Source organism: Chenopodium album, chromosome 25 (assembly GCF_948465745.1).
Source record: "Chenopodium album chromosome 25, dcCheAlbu1.1, whole genome shotgun sequence".
NCBI classification, from domain to species: Eukaryota; Viridiplantae; Streptophyta; class Magnoliopsida; order Caryophyllales; family Amaranthaceae; genus Chenopodium; species Chenopodium album.
In genome coordinates, this window is record NC_137858.1 from 27952637 (window position 1) to 27969445 (window position 16809).

The window sequence follows — 16809 nt, forward strand, 5'->3', positions numbered from 1 at the left end:
AGATCTATAAATAAGATCCATGCCTAAGGTTGCATGTAAGAAGTCATAATCAACTTACAGTAGATTTTGACATCAAGGCAACCATTCCCAAAACCCTAATCCTCTCTTTAACTCACGGCCCTCGTCCCCCCCTCGTCCGTACGGCCGGCCACCCTTGGTGGAGCGTGTGGTGTTTCGTGGTGGTTCTTGGTTAGTTTGTCTCTCCTCTTCGTAGAAGGTCAATTGAAGGGTTCAATTGCAACTAACTAGCATTGGTGGAGGTCTTAATCTATGCTCGTGGACCAAGTAGAGGAATCACGCTTGAGGTTCTTTATCTCCCATTGTTCTTTCTCGATCGCACGTGGAATCACGCTTCAAAGGTATAATTATGTGTTCTTTATGTGTTATGCAATGATCCTTGGTTTAGGTACTTGATTGAATATGATTCATGTTATTTCCGCTGCGTAGTACCTATAAACTCCTACAGATGCAATATTGTTAGGTTTAGGCGTGGGAATTCTCCCATCGTCTACTAAGTCTTATATTTTGTGTTTTAAGACGTAACAACGTTCAGTATCGTGTCCAACGCCTCTATGATAAGCACAATAAGCATTACCATCCCATTGAGGAAACCTTCTTTCTGGTGGAGTGGGTGGTGTTGGTCCTGTTGGCGCAAGTAAGCCTTTTTCACTTAATTTTTCTAATGGTTCTTTATAGCTTACAGGAAATGGTGTAAATTTTCTTTCTTTTGTCCATCTCTTTCTAGGATCATCATATCGATTTGTGTTATTGTATTGCATGGTGGTCGCAAATATGTCAATAAAGGATGATGTGTTATCATTCCCCTTCTTGTAGTTATTCTTAGGTTGATGATGATGATGGGGTTTATTTTCTTTTTATTTAGCAAGATCATCTTCAATCCTAGTAGCCACGGAATAGACCTTTTGAAAAGTGTTTTTTTCCAAGGTAACGTAGATGTTTGTTGTACTTTTCATGACAATTGTCACTGAATTTTTGTACTAACTCGAGTTCAGGTGGCCTTTGGGCAAGGTGGGCCGCCTCTTCTCGCCATCTACCATAGAAAGCAAGGATACCTTCATCATCGCCTTGCTTGAGCATTTCGAGTTCACGTAGAGTTGACTTGAACTCTACGTTACTTTCATATTGGGTAATGAAAGCCGAAACTACATCTTCCCATGTTGCCTTGAATTTTAGATCCAGCCCATAGTACCACTCTCTCGATGTTGGGTCTAGAGATAAAGGGAAAGTCAAAGCATAAAGCTTAGGATCAACTCCCTTTAATGCCATAGTGCCAGTAAAACACATTAAATGGTTTTGTGGATTATTGGTCACCTTAAATATTGGCAAATCCGTAGCTACTAACTTTTCCGGTAAAGCAAGTCCTACGGGAGAAGCAAACTTTTTTGCGTCGAAGTACTTGTTTCCCATTGTAGAACGAAGAACTAGCTTCTCCAACGACTTTTCTTTGACTGATAATTGTTCCATCTTTTCTTGCAAGGCTAATGTTTCAGCATTTTTCCTGTTAGCCTTTTCAATTTTCTTAATTCTTTTTTCCTCGGCTTCTTGAGCCCTTTCTTCTCTCAAACGAAGAACCTCTTGAAGTTCTTCAATGGTTGACATTGTTGTTGGACTAGGACTAGTTGTCGAAGGAAAATGGTTTGAAAGGGGTTGATCTTTGGGTGGTAAACGTAGAAGGCGAGTGCCCGGGAGTCTTCTTTCCCAAGATTGAAAACCGGCCCTAAAAGAAGTACGAAAGGATAAGTAAACCGATACGCTTCTTTAGAAGGGAGAAAAAAAAAAAGAAATGACACAAGATATATTCGAACGGATAACATCATCCTTAACAATTCTTCGATGAAGATATCGTTTTGACGAGTCAATTTGTTTTTGAGGAATCAAAAATGAATCGTACAGTTGCGCGCGACTGTTGCGTGCAACGGAATCTCTTGCACTGAGGGAGTCGCGCAAGTGAGCAACTCATAAGCGCCATCTACTCGTAGGATTTTTTTTAATTCGAGCACTTTTTTTGTTTTTTTTCATCGTTTTTTATTTATTTTATTTTTTTTATGTTACCCTTCTAATATGACTCTAAATCACGAAGAGACAACTTCGTAATTGGGAACCTAGACCAAACTAAAAAGAAAAAAGAAGACTATCCTAACACGTTGCATATATTCACATAATCACATAAGCATGTCACAAGTCAAGATTCACGTATTGCCATTCTAGGTCAAAAAAGGCTTGGGTGTCCAAGGTACCATATCTTAAGATTTGACGCATAAATCAATCACTCAACGAGTTGACTTATGACATCGCTCTCCCAACATTTTGTTAGCGATATGGGTGGCATGATTGTTATTGATTTCAAGATAGAAGCCTAGTGTTGGCAACCCCTAGTCAATGAGTCAATCCCCAATGTTTAGGTGTGCTATACTTATGCATGATGCAATGTTGCTTGTTTGGTTTTTACTTTTGTGCAAAGGAAGATATTATGCGTTCGAGTCTCGCTCTCTAACTAGAGATTATCCAAGTTAATTCTCGTTATAACCCATAGGTAACCTAGTGTTGGAATCCTTGGATCATAACTACGAACTAATCATGTAATCTCTAAGTCCCCAGTGGAGTCGCCACTGTAAGGAGGGTGTTCCCATCGTAGGGGATCCGCTTCTCCTTCGATGCCCATGGCCCTTTAAAAGCCTAGTACTTTACACTTGTTAGGGTGTATTAGGATTTGAATTCTTGACTGTTTGGGGGACCTTGAATTAGAATTGATTCTATCATACACGCTTTTTTGTAAGAAACAAGTAGGAGTCGCCAATGAGTTTTAGGAAACCCATAAACCTCGTTCATTCCTTTCTCCCAAGTAGAGTTCAAAGGATATTTAGCATGAATCATAAGTTTACCTATGCCCAAATTGGTCTATAAACCAGAAATGAGTTCGGGAGCGAGGGTACCAAGATAACGTTCCCTTTAGAGGGGAATCGCTATCCTAGCCCTAGTGCGGCCTCTACTAGCTCTTCCTTTTTCACAATTTCATCACCAAACAATATATGCAACGCGATACCTAAAACTATGTTAGTTGATTTTATTTACACATACCAATTCACGTAGGAATTACATCGAATTCGTGAAAAGGACAAGAAAATAAACAATATTCGCCTTGGCTTAAGTGATCAAACAACAATTAATTATTCAATTCTGATCTTATTTAACGCAAGATACTATGTGGAATTGATTAATTAATCCTTTAAGGTGATCAAGCAACACTAATTAATTAATTAACTAGTGTTTAGCCCAGGCGATGCCCCGGGTCGATACATTGAAAAATTAATATATTATAGTTTTCATATATTATATTTTATGTAGATAAACTTTAATTTTAATATTTTGTATGTACATAATAGTGTTATATATTTTTATTTTAGATTTAGTCTAAAAAAATTTTGACATGTAAAAGTACAAATAAAAACACTCTCATGGTCTACATTAAATATATTAAGAAGAATAAGTTAACCATATTATTAGATAGCAAAGTTGGTATGGCTTCTTATTTATTTTTCAATGGACTCAAGTTCGATTCTTGACAAAAACACTTTTTTCAAATGACACGTGGCATTCACATTTCTAATTGGGTGATGTGGCATGATCTTGGTGGAAGAGAGGGGTGACACGTGGCGTGTATCCTTGATTAGGAACGCCTTTTAATATATAGTATAGATTAAGGTTCTTTTAAACAAGAAAATAAATATGAATTAACTAAGTGCTCGGGAATTTACCACTTATCTTTGCTAGATCTTCGTTTAGAACACTTATGGATTCCTTCTTGTTGGAGAACCTCCACCGTAGTAACAAAATATCAAAGGGGTGGGTGTTTAGGACAAGAGGGTTTAGGTAGCACAAGTTCACAAGTATTTTGCCAGAATTTTAGGTTATTTTTTGTTCTGTTTAAGCGTCGGATTAAGGTCTAATTTATAGGGAATGATTAGGTTTAGGGTTACGGGCATTCTGCCGCAGTAGGTGTCGCGCCTAACTAGATGAGTTGCGCGCGGCTGTCGCGCGCAAGTGAATAGGCCGCTCGCGGATGTCGCGCGCAACTATTTGTCTTGCGCGCAACTCTATGGTAAGATTCGATTTTCCAAATTTTCGAAATTCTAAATCTTTCGCGAGCGCATCTCTGGAAGTTGCGCGAAGTGTCGCGCACATCTGAATAAGTTGCGCGCGACTGCCCAGCGCGACTTTGTGAGATGCGCGCGGCATTTTCTGCGGCAGCTTTAATTTTAACCTAGGCACTCCTAAATCCGTCAATATTGGGTTTTAAGCACGGGCTTAAGCCTACGAGTTTAGTTAATTGGACCTTGTATTGGCCTTGTTCTTTGTTTGGGCTAGTCTTTTGTGTTTTGTGGCTTAACCAGTTATCCATAAGTATTCTTCACTTTGATTTAACACGAAGATGGTTTTATTTATCGTCATTGCACTTCCTGTCGGGACAAGAGGTTAAAAGTAGGTGTCTACACTATATACCCCCACTTAGCTCTTATTTTGTTTGATTCAATTAAATTATCTAAAATTATATATCAGTCAAATTATAACACTTATTAACACGGAGGAAGTATAAAAAAATCTCTTTAGGTTGTCCTTCCTATAATTTTCATACAACTTTGTGTATGCTATTCTTGAAATTACTCTCTCCGTCCTCTTTCGATAGTCTCTTATGGACAAATTTTAGTCCCAAAATGTTCACCCGTTTTGTTTTTTCCAACAACCATTAATATTAGTTTTTTATCAAAATTTCATCCAATTTGCAACAATATTTGTGCAAATTTAATTTCCAATGTAAATTTTGTTTTCCCATGTACTTTTATTACTTTCTCTATCTACTTTTTTGCATACCCAATGTTAATTTACTTTTTCAATGTACTTTTACTATTCTTATTTGTGTTTATTAATTTCCGTGAAAAATGCCCATAAGAGACTATCAAAAGGGGACGGAGGGAGTATTACGAGACGGGAGAATATAGGCTTACATAAGTGGTCTCGTAATTTTATTTTATTTTTTTTAAAAAAAAAGGGTAATATAAAAAATGGTTTAGCAGGAATACAGAGGGCGGGAACAGTAAGAGCAGGAGGTCAGCAAACAGAGTTACTGTATGAAGTGACTGGATGATGGCAGATGTCCTGAACGTCAAATCTATCTTACAACTCCCCAGTTCATTTCTCACTGGCTACCTCTTTCCCACTATAATTTTTTTTTTTTTAATCAAAACATTTCCAAAAGAAAAAGTTAATAATACTTTCTCGTCAATTAGTGGCTAATTAGTGAAGGTCAGATTTGCTTTTTTTTTTTTTTTTTCTCTCTATCTTGAAGATTTTGTGAGCTTGACTCATGCAGAGTATTACGTAATCCCTTTTATTTATTTATATTTTTAAATGCAAATTTTAATAAAGCGAAATTTTACGTAATTGTGGTATTAAATATTATGTATGTATAAATTATTGTAAAATTTAAAGAAATATAAAGATCGTGAAATAAAATTGAAATATAAATAATGTGTAAATATTTTGTATAATTAAGCTTAGGAACACACATTTTCTGTTAGGAAATAAGGGTGTATTTGTGTTTGATTATTGCCGAACAATTCAATGAAAAATAAGAACGAAAAAAAAAATAAAGAAGATCAATAAAAAAACATAAGGATTTATGTGATTCGGTTAAATTAGACCTACATCCATGGGTGGGGGAGTTCGAATAGCTTTTTCACTATAATGGAGAAAGAACGAGAGAATAATATAAGGAATCCTAAATCTAATGGCTTAAAAGATATGATCTAATTAATCAACTGAAGGGTCCTTTTATAACACAATTCAGGGAAACCCTAGTAAAACTCTAAATTATTCCCCAAGTATACTCAAATAACTATCATAGAAAAGATATAATTTTTAGGAAATTATCCGTAAAACACCTACGCTTAAAACGAATCCAAGAAAACGCCCTACCCATCCAGGCACGGACGTGCTAGCCCGAGCACTTCATCATCAGCAACATTCCAGCTTTGTCAGGTCTTCGTAAAATGATCATAAATTTCTCATTTCTTATTGGCATTGGGCATATAACCTACTGTTGGAAAGCTCTTGAACCAAGCTAGATATCACCTCCAACTTGAATCACCTCAAAATCACTTGTAGATTGAGATATATTTGCATTTAAAGTCAGCCCTATTAGATTTCGAATCACAATTTAACATTTTCAATGTGTGTGGGCGCAATTTAAGAATATATTAGGCTATATTATATTTTTAACAAAAAATCGATTAGGCTATATTCTTTTGCTTATTCTATTAAGAAAAAATAATAAATATTAGTGGTTACAAATTTTAAAACAGTTGATTATCATATAATCAATAATAGTAAAAATAATAAATTCTAAAAAGTACAAATTGTTATTTAATTAAGACGTTGATGAAGTCATATGGTATTTTTTTGTAGGAAAAATATATGCATTCCTAAAGGCTGCATATAAGAAGTTAAAAGTGGAAAGAATATACAATAAATAAATATTTATTACACTAATTTACTTGTGAATTGTCGATAAATTCTCAATTCAATACTAAAAAAGGTAATATATTAAATGCTTATATGAAGCCCTTAGGGATACTTATAATATTTTCGTTTTTTGTAATATTATTATTAAGTAATTAACAAAATGGTAATAAGTACTACTTGTATTATGCTAAAAATAGGTCACAATGGTAAGGTTTTTTTTATTTTTTATTTTTTATTTTTTTTTTATTAATAACAAACTTTCTCTTTAAAAGAAAAATAAATAAAATCCGTTTTTATAAGATTTATCTAAGGGTGGGCACGGGCCGTGCCGGCACGCGGGCGGCACGGGCCCGGCACGACTCCGGCACGGCCCGGCACGGGCACGGCCACCGGCACGGCACGGCACGGTGGCACGCCTGTGGGCCGTGGGCCGTGCCGTGAACAAAAGTGCCAGCTCCGGCACGGGCACGGCCCGTGGCACGGCGGGCGGCACGGTGCCCGGCACGACGGCCGGCACGGTGGCACGACCCGCCGGCACGGCACGTGGCACGGCCAGGCACGGCTCGGCACGAAGCCAGGCACGGCACGGCACGGCCCGTGCCACTAGCCGTTGGAAATATGGCCGTTTATGGCCGTTTTCCAACAGCTATAAACGGCCATATTTTTCTCCAATTTCCCACCCAATTTCCCACCCAAATCCCCTATAAATACCTCATATTTTCCTCCAAAATTTTCACAATTCATCAACTCATCTCTTCTCTCTTATTCTCTAATTTTCTTACTCCCAAATTCTCAATTCTCAAATTCCTACAAATCATACAATCTTCCTCTCTTTTGTGAAAAAGAAAAAAAAAATTCCTACTCTCTTATAAATTTTACATTTTTAATATTATTAGTCTACTACCAAAAAAAAAAAAAAAAAAATTGTTATATTTACATTCGGGAAATTAAAATTTCGGGAAATTATAAATTCGAGAAATTATAAATTTGGGAAAGCATTGAAGCGTCATTGTAAGATCTAACTCAACTTTTTTTAATTTGTTATTGTTATTGTTATTATTATTGTTATTATTATTATTATTATTATTATTATTATTAATTTATTATTATTATTATTATTATTATTATTATTATTATTATTATTATTATTATTATTATTATTATTATTGTATACTTGGAACTACTTAATTATATAAAAACTACTTTCTATTTTAATTGTGGGTTATTTGGATTGTTGAAATCTGTCTAAGGCGGGATTTGGGCTCTGGACAACGTCGCTCCTAACCTCTCCTACCTGGGATCTCATTGATTTAGATAATCTACTATTATTATAATTATTTTTGAAAATTTATTTTATATAAAAACTACTTACTTATTAATTCTCATTGATCTCATTGTTGTTAATTGTTACTTTGTTATTGTTAGTTGTGTTATTATCATTAATTAATCATGGCATCAAACCCGAACGATTCCTCCTCCTCTAGAAAAGCCAAGTCAACACGTAGGGAACCACCAAACCCAAACACTTCAATGTCTATGCCCCCCCCTAACATGCCCTTTCCCTCTTCTAACATGCCCTTTCCAAACACTTCCACCCCTTTCTTTCATCCCCAAAACATGGGAGGGCAAGAACAAATGGATGATATGGCTCCTTGGACCCAATTTCAACAAACCCAATATCAACAATATGAATTTCCTTTTCCTCCTCCTCCTCCTCCACCTTCCCAAGGTAGCCAAACACAAGCTTCCGGGTCGAGTGAACCATCCACTCACATGCCCAACACCCAAAATCCTAACATATTAGAGTGGTGTACCGAAGAGGATTTTGCTCAAACCAAAAGAAAGAGTGAAGTTTGGGCACATTATCAATTAAGTAAAGATGGAAAAAAATGCAAGTGTCGGACTTGTGGTAAAATTTTCTCGGCCGATACCAAGGGAGGGACGGGACACCTTAGTAGACATACAAAAAAATGTGGTGGACCATCTAGTGATCCAACCCAACCTAAAATTTCTCAATTCCATCCACAAGGTTTCATTTACAATTACGAGAGAGATAGGGATGAACTTGGGAGAATGATTGTACATGCAGAACAACCTTTTCTTTTCGCCGAAAATGATGCCTTCAACAACTATATTAACCGAGCACTACAACCAAAACACAAAAAAATCTCCCGAAAAACCGTCCGATCTGCTGCCATGAAGACTTATCTAGAGTACAAATTGAGATTAGTAAATGAATTAGCTAATCTTCCTAGTAGAGTTTCTTTAACCGCCGATGCATGGGATAGTGGGTACGGACTTCACTATTTATGTGTTACTTGTCATTGGTTAGATAATGAGTGGATGTTACAAAAACGCATCATTCATTTCAAAATGCTTGAATACCCTCATACCGGTCTTAACATTTCACATCATTTAATGGAAGCCATTGATGCATATAGTCTTAGGGATAAAATCATGTCTATGACTTTCGATAATGCAACTTCTATGACATATAGTGCGAATTTGGTCAAATCCCAATTGAACGATGTTATATTAGATGGAGATGCACTTCATGTTAGATGCATTTGTCATGTTCTTAACTTGTGTGTGAAGGATGGAACACAAGCAATTGGTCCATTTTATCACAAAATACGGAGTGCTATTTGCACTATTAATAGCTCTAACATGAGATATCAAGAATGGAAAGGTTTTTGCAGGCAACAACGGATTAAAACCATAAAAATAGCACCGGATTGTCCAACTAGGTGGAACTCCACCTATGAAATGTTGAGTCGGGCAATCGAGTACAAGGTTCATTTAACACTTTTTTATAATATGAAATATCCACAAAATGCTTTACTTGAAGATGATTGGGCTAATTGTGAAAAATATATGCAGTTTTTACAATTACTATATGGTATGACACATTGTTTTTCTTCTGTATATAATCCTTGTGCTCATTCTTTTCTTAGCAATGCATGTTTACTTGCACAACTTTTTGCGGAACACCGATCACAACATGTTTATCGTGGATATCTTCCATCCATGGAGGATAAATGGCGTAAATATTACACCGATATTCCTATGATTTATATTTTTGCTTCCATTTTAGATCCTAGACAAAAATATGATGGCACCTTTTTATTAATTGATATTTATTATAGTAACATGAATTTTGAAGATGATGTTGAAACTTTTAAGAATAAGGTGACAGATGAGTTTTTTAATTTATATAATGTTTATGAAAGTAAATATGGAACCGTGTCTCGATTTGCCCCTTCTCAAACATCCAAAAATGTAAGTAAACGGACCAAAGGTTTATTTGCACAAGCTGCTAACTTGATGTCTAAGTATTCAGGTACAGAATCATCATCATCTAGGAGAACTCAAAGCGATGTTTCGGAGTTGCAAATGTACTTAAGTTACGACTTCATGAAAGGCATGGACGATGAAGAGAAGTTTGGCCTCGACATCCTCGATTGGTGGAAATCACAAGCCGTGAAACATCCAATTTTGTCGTCAATGGCTCGTGATATTTTTGCTATCCAAGTCTCCTCCGTTGCTTCCGAAAGAGCTTTTAGTGCGTCGGGAAGAGTTCTAGACGATAGAAGAACAAGACTAAAACCCGAAACACTTGAAATGTGTGTTTGCTTCAAGGATTGGTTGGATGCCGAAACTCGTTCTCAAGATCGTACTTATGCACAAAACGACGACGATGAAGGAACGTCGACTTCTTTTAGTTCTCAATCCACTCAATTGGCGGATGAACTTGAACCTCTAGGAGACGAAGACGAAGATGAAGACGAAGGCGAAGACGAAGACGACCAATAATAATTACATGATTACATATTTACATTATACACTATTGTATTCTTTTTGTATTATCGAACTTTGTATTCCGTATAATAAATGAAGTTATTCAATATTCATACACTATTGTACGATTTTTAATTATCATTACTTATTTTGTAATTTTGTATTATTGAATTATCGTATATTCGTACCGGCTAGTCGGCTACTGTCATATAATAAAATAAGTTATTCTTCAATTTTTTGTGTTTTCGGATTATCGCACTAGTATTTTTTTTTTATTATATGCATTTTTGTTTTTAATTCGTTTTTTTTAACATTTATTTTTTTTAAAAAAAAAAAAAAAAAAAAAAAAAAACGGCACGGTTTGGCCCGCGGCCCGGCACGGCACGGCCCGCTAGGCACGTGGGCCGTGCCGTGCCGTGGGCTGGGGTGTGCCAATTCCAGGCACGGCACGGCACGGCACGCCGCGGAGCCGGCACGGCACGGCACGGCACGAGCACCACCCCGGCACGGCCAGGCACGGCCCGCGGCGGCACGGGCACGGCCCGTGCCCATGTTTAGATTTATCCCATGACTGTGTAAAGCTACTACTACTACTAATAATAATAATAATAATTAATAATAATAATAATAATAATAATAATAATAATAATAATAATAATAATAATAGTTCTGTTCATTTTATTCAGTTCAGCTCTAATAAGTTCAGTTTAATTAAGTTAAGTTCAGTTCATCTCAGTTCAGTTCAATAAATCAGAACAAGCCCTTACTCCCTCCATTTTTTTCAACTGAAACACTTCATTATACAAGTATGAAAATAATATAGTTTTATCTCTTTTCTCACATGTTTTACTCATAGAATATTCTTTACTTTTATTAGGAATTCAGCTCTTGAGGAGGGCTTACTAATGTTTATTTCTTCATATCTTTTCGAAAAAACAAAATAATAAATAAATAAAATAAATAAATAAATAAATACTTTTATATAAACTATTTTTCATCAATTTTCAATTTCCTAACAAATCCTTCTTCGACTAATATTTTAACAAATTTAAATCAACCACATTAAGTTGTGTCATTCAAAGTGTTGCACTTAAAATACCACATTAAATATGGAGCTTTGGACTGCATTTTTCAATGGTTTTATTTTTATATAGGTACTTTTTTAAGAGTGTCTTATGACCTGTTCTCATTGACTGAACTCAGCTGAAGTGAACTGAACTTCACTGAATATTTTATAGGAGAAGGAAATTAGGAGCTGAACTAACTAAACTGACTGAAAATAAACGTATGAGAATAGACCCTTATTGTCTTATGAACCCCAAATCCCAACCGTACCCCATAGATGAAATAGAAAGAAACAAGAGAGAGAAGAGGATAAAAAAGTAAAAGGAGTAGTCTTTCTCAATATATACACAGATCCCCATGAATATTACAAAACATTTTGCTTCTTCTTCTTCATTTCATTCTCTTTGTTTAGTCTAAAGGATTCTCATTTTGTTCTCTCTAAAATAATAACCAAAAATAAATAAATTTCTTCCCTTTTTGAAATTTTCTACACATTAATTTATTTTTCTAGCCAATGATTGAATTTTGCCTTCATCTGTAAGATTCTGGTATTAGTATTATCTAAAGTAAGTGAGAGAAAAACGTGCCTAAAAAAAATGAAGCCTACTAGTGAAAATCATAATAACAATGGCAGTAACAGTGGTAGTAGTAACAGTAGTTCTAACAATTGGTTAGGTTTTTCTTTGTCTCCTTTCATGAAAATGGAGGCTTCTAATAGTAATTCTTCTGCACATGATTATCTTAATCATTACACTCATCATCATCAACACTCGCAGTCGCAGTCGCAGTCGCAGCAGCAGCAGTCTTCTGCCCCTGTGGGTATGTTTTTATCTCCTCTGCCGCCGCCGCAGCAACTCAGCAGTGGTCCGATTTGCTTTGATCACGGCGGAGGAGGAGGAGGAGATAATAGTGGATATTTTCATTCACCATTGACTGTTATGCCACTTAAGTCTGATGGGACTCTTTGCATTATGGAAGCTTTCACTAGATCTCAACCACCTCAAGGTAAACTCTTATTCATTTTATTTTCCCTTTTCACACTATTAAATATATTTATGTTTGTTTTTTAGGGTGTTACTTTATATTTTGTGCTACTAAAATCGAGAAAAATACAAGTTTATACTTTGTTTATGGAATGACAAAAGTGTAAATAATTATTTGACACTTTATTTATACGTAGTAAATAAAATTTGTAATTTTGCCATCCGCTTATTTATAAACAAAGAATAGAGGTTTCCTTTTTAAAACTCGAGTTTTGTTTTTTTATAAGACTATGAATAAATATTAAAGTATGTAACAAAATTACACATTCTTTCAATGTTACTAAATGTTTAATAATTCTACTTTTTGTTTGTTAAATAATATTTAAGCGTTATGTTTATCATTTTCTATGAATATATCAGAGCGGAAACTAGAGAATTTTCTTGGTATTAGCTTGGACAGCATCTACAGACAACATCACAACCACCAACAACAGCAACAATTAGAGTCCTACATTTCTGCATTATCATACCAAGGATTTTCATCAGAGGATGATGTGCTAAAGAATTGGGAAACATCAGTAGATAACATTGATAGTACTACAAATACTCTTGCTTCTGTTGCTGCTGCACCAACTGTAGGCGGCGGCTGTGGTGATTTACAGTCACTTTCGTTGTCCATGAGCCCCGGTTCGCAATCGAGTTGCATTACAGCTCCAGCAACAACAGCAGCGACGACGACGACTAATGTTTCTTCTGGGAGTGATTGTGTTGGTGTAGTTGCAATGGACACCAAGAAGAGAGGGTTTAACAAAGTGGGTCAATCTAAGCAGACTGTTCATAGGAAGTCTATTGACACTTTTGGCCAAAGGACCTCTCAATATAGAGGGGTTACCAAGTATGTTTATTACAAATTTTATTTACTTGTATTTTTTATAAAAATATTCTTTTATGAGTTTTATTGTACTTGTATTATTTTTATTTTATTTTGTTTTGTTTTCTTGATTTATTTATAAATTAAGTATTTATTTTTATTTAGGCATAGATGGACTGGTAGATTTGAAGCTCATTTATGGGACAATAGTTGCAAAAAAGAGGGGCAGACAAGGAAAGGGAGACAAGGTTAGTCAATTAAATACCAAAAAATAGCCTAATTTCTATCATTTGTTTGAAAGTGCTAGGACATAAATTTATGGGTCCATTTTTTTTGGTCATTACTGAAATATATCTGACTAAATTGTTAATCAATTTTTTGTTTGTTTGTTTTCATCATGTCTTGCTTGGAATGCCTGTTAACCAAATGCTACACCAGTTTATCTTGGTAAGCAATTTCTTTAACTAGTAATTTTAGTTTACCTTATTAATCTACTTTTTTTTTTGTTTTTTTTACACAACCTCAGTAATCTACTCGTATTATCATAAATAGTTACTCCGTATTATATCGTGTGAACTTCTGTTATGGTATGACACAATTTCTAAGTCTCTTAAGCTACGAGTATCAATTTTCTCTAGACTTTTTAATTATTCTTACTCCTCCTATCTTATAAACATTACCCCATTTAACATTTTATGGTTCTCAAAACACGTCTTAAAACATAAAAATGTTATTAGAGTTTTTAACGTTTGAAAGATTAAAATGTTATGGTCAATATTTAAGGGACGAATGAAGAGAGTACATGCGTATCACGGACTTGGTATTTTCGTATGGCCCATGGATTTACTCTCATTCTCCTTATATTGGGGTTGATTTTCAGGAGGCTATGATATGGAAGAAAAAGCTGCTAGATCTTATGATCTTGCTGCCCTGAAATACTGGGGACTCTCAACTCACACTAACTTCCCTGTATGTAACAAAATTCTTTACTATGTTAGAATATATCAATTAATCAAGGTTATTTTATCTGAATCTGCAATGTATTGTCTGTTTTTATTTATGTTAGATAGAAAACTACAAACAAGAGATTGAAGAAATGAAGAACATGACTCGTCAAGAATATGTTGCTAACTTAAGAAGGTAAACAAATTAAAAACGCAATTACGTGTATATTATCAAATTATTATCGTACTCATAATTAATCTTAATCATAATTTACAGGAAAAGCAGTGGATTTTCAAGAGGGGCTTCGATGTACAGAGGAGTGACAAGGTTCCATTATTTTTCCGTATTTTTAAACATTAATTCAGTTGCAAAATATAAATAGTGTATTCTATTTTTTATGTGACAAATTTGAAAAAAAAACAAATAATAAATGTTTCACTTAAATAGCTTGCATTTTCAATCTTTATTAAAAAAAAAAACTTGCATTTTCAAACTTAAGTTGAAATGTAAATAATTTTTATTTTTATTTTTCAGAACATCACATCATTCTGAATGATTTTTTGCTATTTAAAATTGTGATAAATAAGTAGTAATTTCTAACATAATAAATGTTTGGTATTAAAATTTCTAAGTTTGAATTGCAGGCATCATCAGCATGGTAGATGGCAAGCTAGGATAGGCAGAGTAGCTGGGAACAAGGACCTCTATTTGGGGACATTTAGTGAGCTAGCTTCCCCTTAACTTATTTTACATTTTAAATTACTACATCTGTTTCATATTATTTACAACGATTTGACGTAAAATGTGAGTAGAAATGTATAATCGTTGCAAATAATATGAAACGGAGGTAGTTAAATAATTTTTGGTCAAATAATAAAAAATAAAGAAAAAGAAAATATAGAATGACCAAGTCAATCTTGTAGTGGTGGTTTTTAAGGCTCTTTTATACTAGTGTTTAAAGATGCTTTTATATTGGTCTTCCATTTTATGTCAATATCTGTTCTTATGTTTCTCTTTTATGTCACTACTAGTATTGCTTTACTAAGGCTGACCTTAGTATCCTTGTTGGTATGTTACTTTTTTCTTTTCACTTTAACGTAGTAAGTTCGGGAAAAAATAGTTTAGATTGGCTCTAATAAAATGCTACAACTAATTTAAGTTCATACGAACAAATAACTTCCAATGTGCACAAATAACTTCTCGCAGTTTTGAACTTTTAATAAACGATGAAGAAAATGGTTGTATTTGATAATTTTCTAAGCAAAAATTGAATGTAATGTTGTTAGGCACCCAAGAGGAAGCAGCAGAAGCTTATGATGTAGCTGCGATTAAGTTCCGAGGAATAAATGCTGTGACTAATTTTGACATAAGTAGGTACCATGTGGAAAAGATCATGTCTAGCAATACTCTTCTAGCAGGAGAGCAAGCAAGAAGGAACAAATTGGAATTGATCAAGGCTTTCGAGGAAAGCCCTGGTTCGACTGAGAACATTACTGCAGGCGATGTAATTGTAGCCAACAGCGGCAATGACTCTCCTGGAGAGTGGAAGATGGTGTCAATTGACCCCAACCCTTCGTTCTCACTTGGCTTACAGGACCTTGTTGAGCTCGAAATGGCAAGTCCAAGTCAAAAGTTGGGTTCTGCAGCTCATTTCTCGAGTGCATCATCGTTGGTTACAAGTTTAAACAGCTCTAGGGAAGGTAGTCCTGATGAGAATATGTCATCAACCACCTCGAATTCGATGGTCTTCCCTTGGGTTGCATCAGCAGGGCAGTTAACACCTTCTGCAGCCGCAGTTGCGGCCACAGCCATTCCTTTGGCTCATTTCCCTGTTTTTGCTGCTTGGAATGATGCTTAAGTTAACATGTTTAGTACTTAGTAGTAGTCCTGTAGTAAGTTGGAGCAGGTTATTTTGCATGAGAAAAAAGTGACAAAAGAAAAAAGATGAAAGAAAAAAGTTGGAAAATGGTGGGTTGAAGAAAAAAAGAGGGAAAATCTTTTTTTTTTTTTTGTGGGGAACAAAAGAGGGTTTAGTGGAAGAAAATTAGAGAAATGGGGTGTAATTAGACTTAATTAGGGACAAAAATGGGGTCCATTTATCTGTCTGTAAGCAAAATGCTGGGAACTTTTGTCAAACTTAATGCAAACTTTTTGGCTCCTCTTGTAAAATGAAGATCTTTTTTGGCAAAAATGGAGGGAAAAAAAAGGAAGAAGAATTTCTAATGATTAACATTCTATGGCATGATATTGCCAATATATATAATATGGTATATTATTGGATCTACTTTAGGAAACTTTTTGAAAAAATAAATATTATGGGGTCACTAGCTTAAGTACAAACTCCAGCTCATTTCTTATATTTGTCAATAATGCAAAGATAAAGGAAGATCACTAAACTTTGACTACATCATTTATTTCTTCTACTTCAACTGAATTATTCAATCATCTGTTTTACAATATGATTGCAAAAATATGCTCTCTACTTTGCTTTGATCCTTTTATCTTATCTTATGCTTTCCTCAAAGGTGGCAGACATTCTCTCTGATTGCTTATAAAAGAGGAAGATATGAGATATTCTCATATGAACCCTTCTTCTTAAATCTACTT

General features: G+C 35.0%; 1 protein-coding gene across 1 annotated transcript; it reads left to right on the forward strand.

Annotated features, from left to right (window-relative positions):
- The first annotated feature begins 11797 nt into the window (after positions 1 to 11797).
- Positions 11798 to 16426, forward strand: LOC145614244 (AP2-like ethylene-responsive transcription factor ANT). The gene is made up of 9 exons (XM_081669263.1): positions 11798 to 12408; positions 12807 to 13281; positions 13423 to 13505; positions 13696 to 13704; positions 14138 to 14226; positions 14324 to 14397; positions 14479 to 14529; positions 14847 to 14923; positions 15489 to 16426. The coding sequence occupies exons 1-9, from the start codon at positions 12000 to 12002 to the stop codon at positions 16058 to 16060; spliced, it is 1839 nt and encodes a 612-aa protein (XP_081525389.1). The 5' UTR covers positions 11798 to 11999; the 3' UTR covers positions 16061 to 16426.
- Positions 16427 to 16809: the final 383 nt, after the last annotated feature.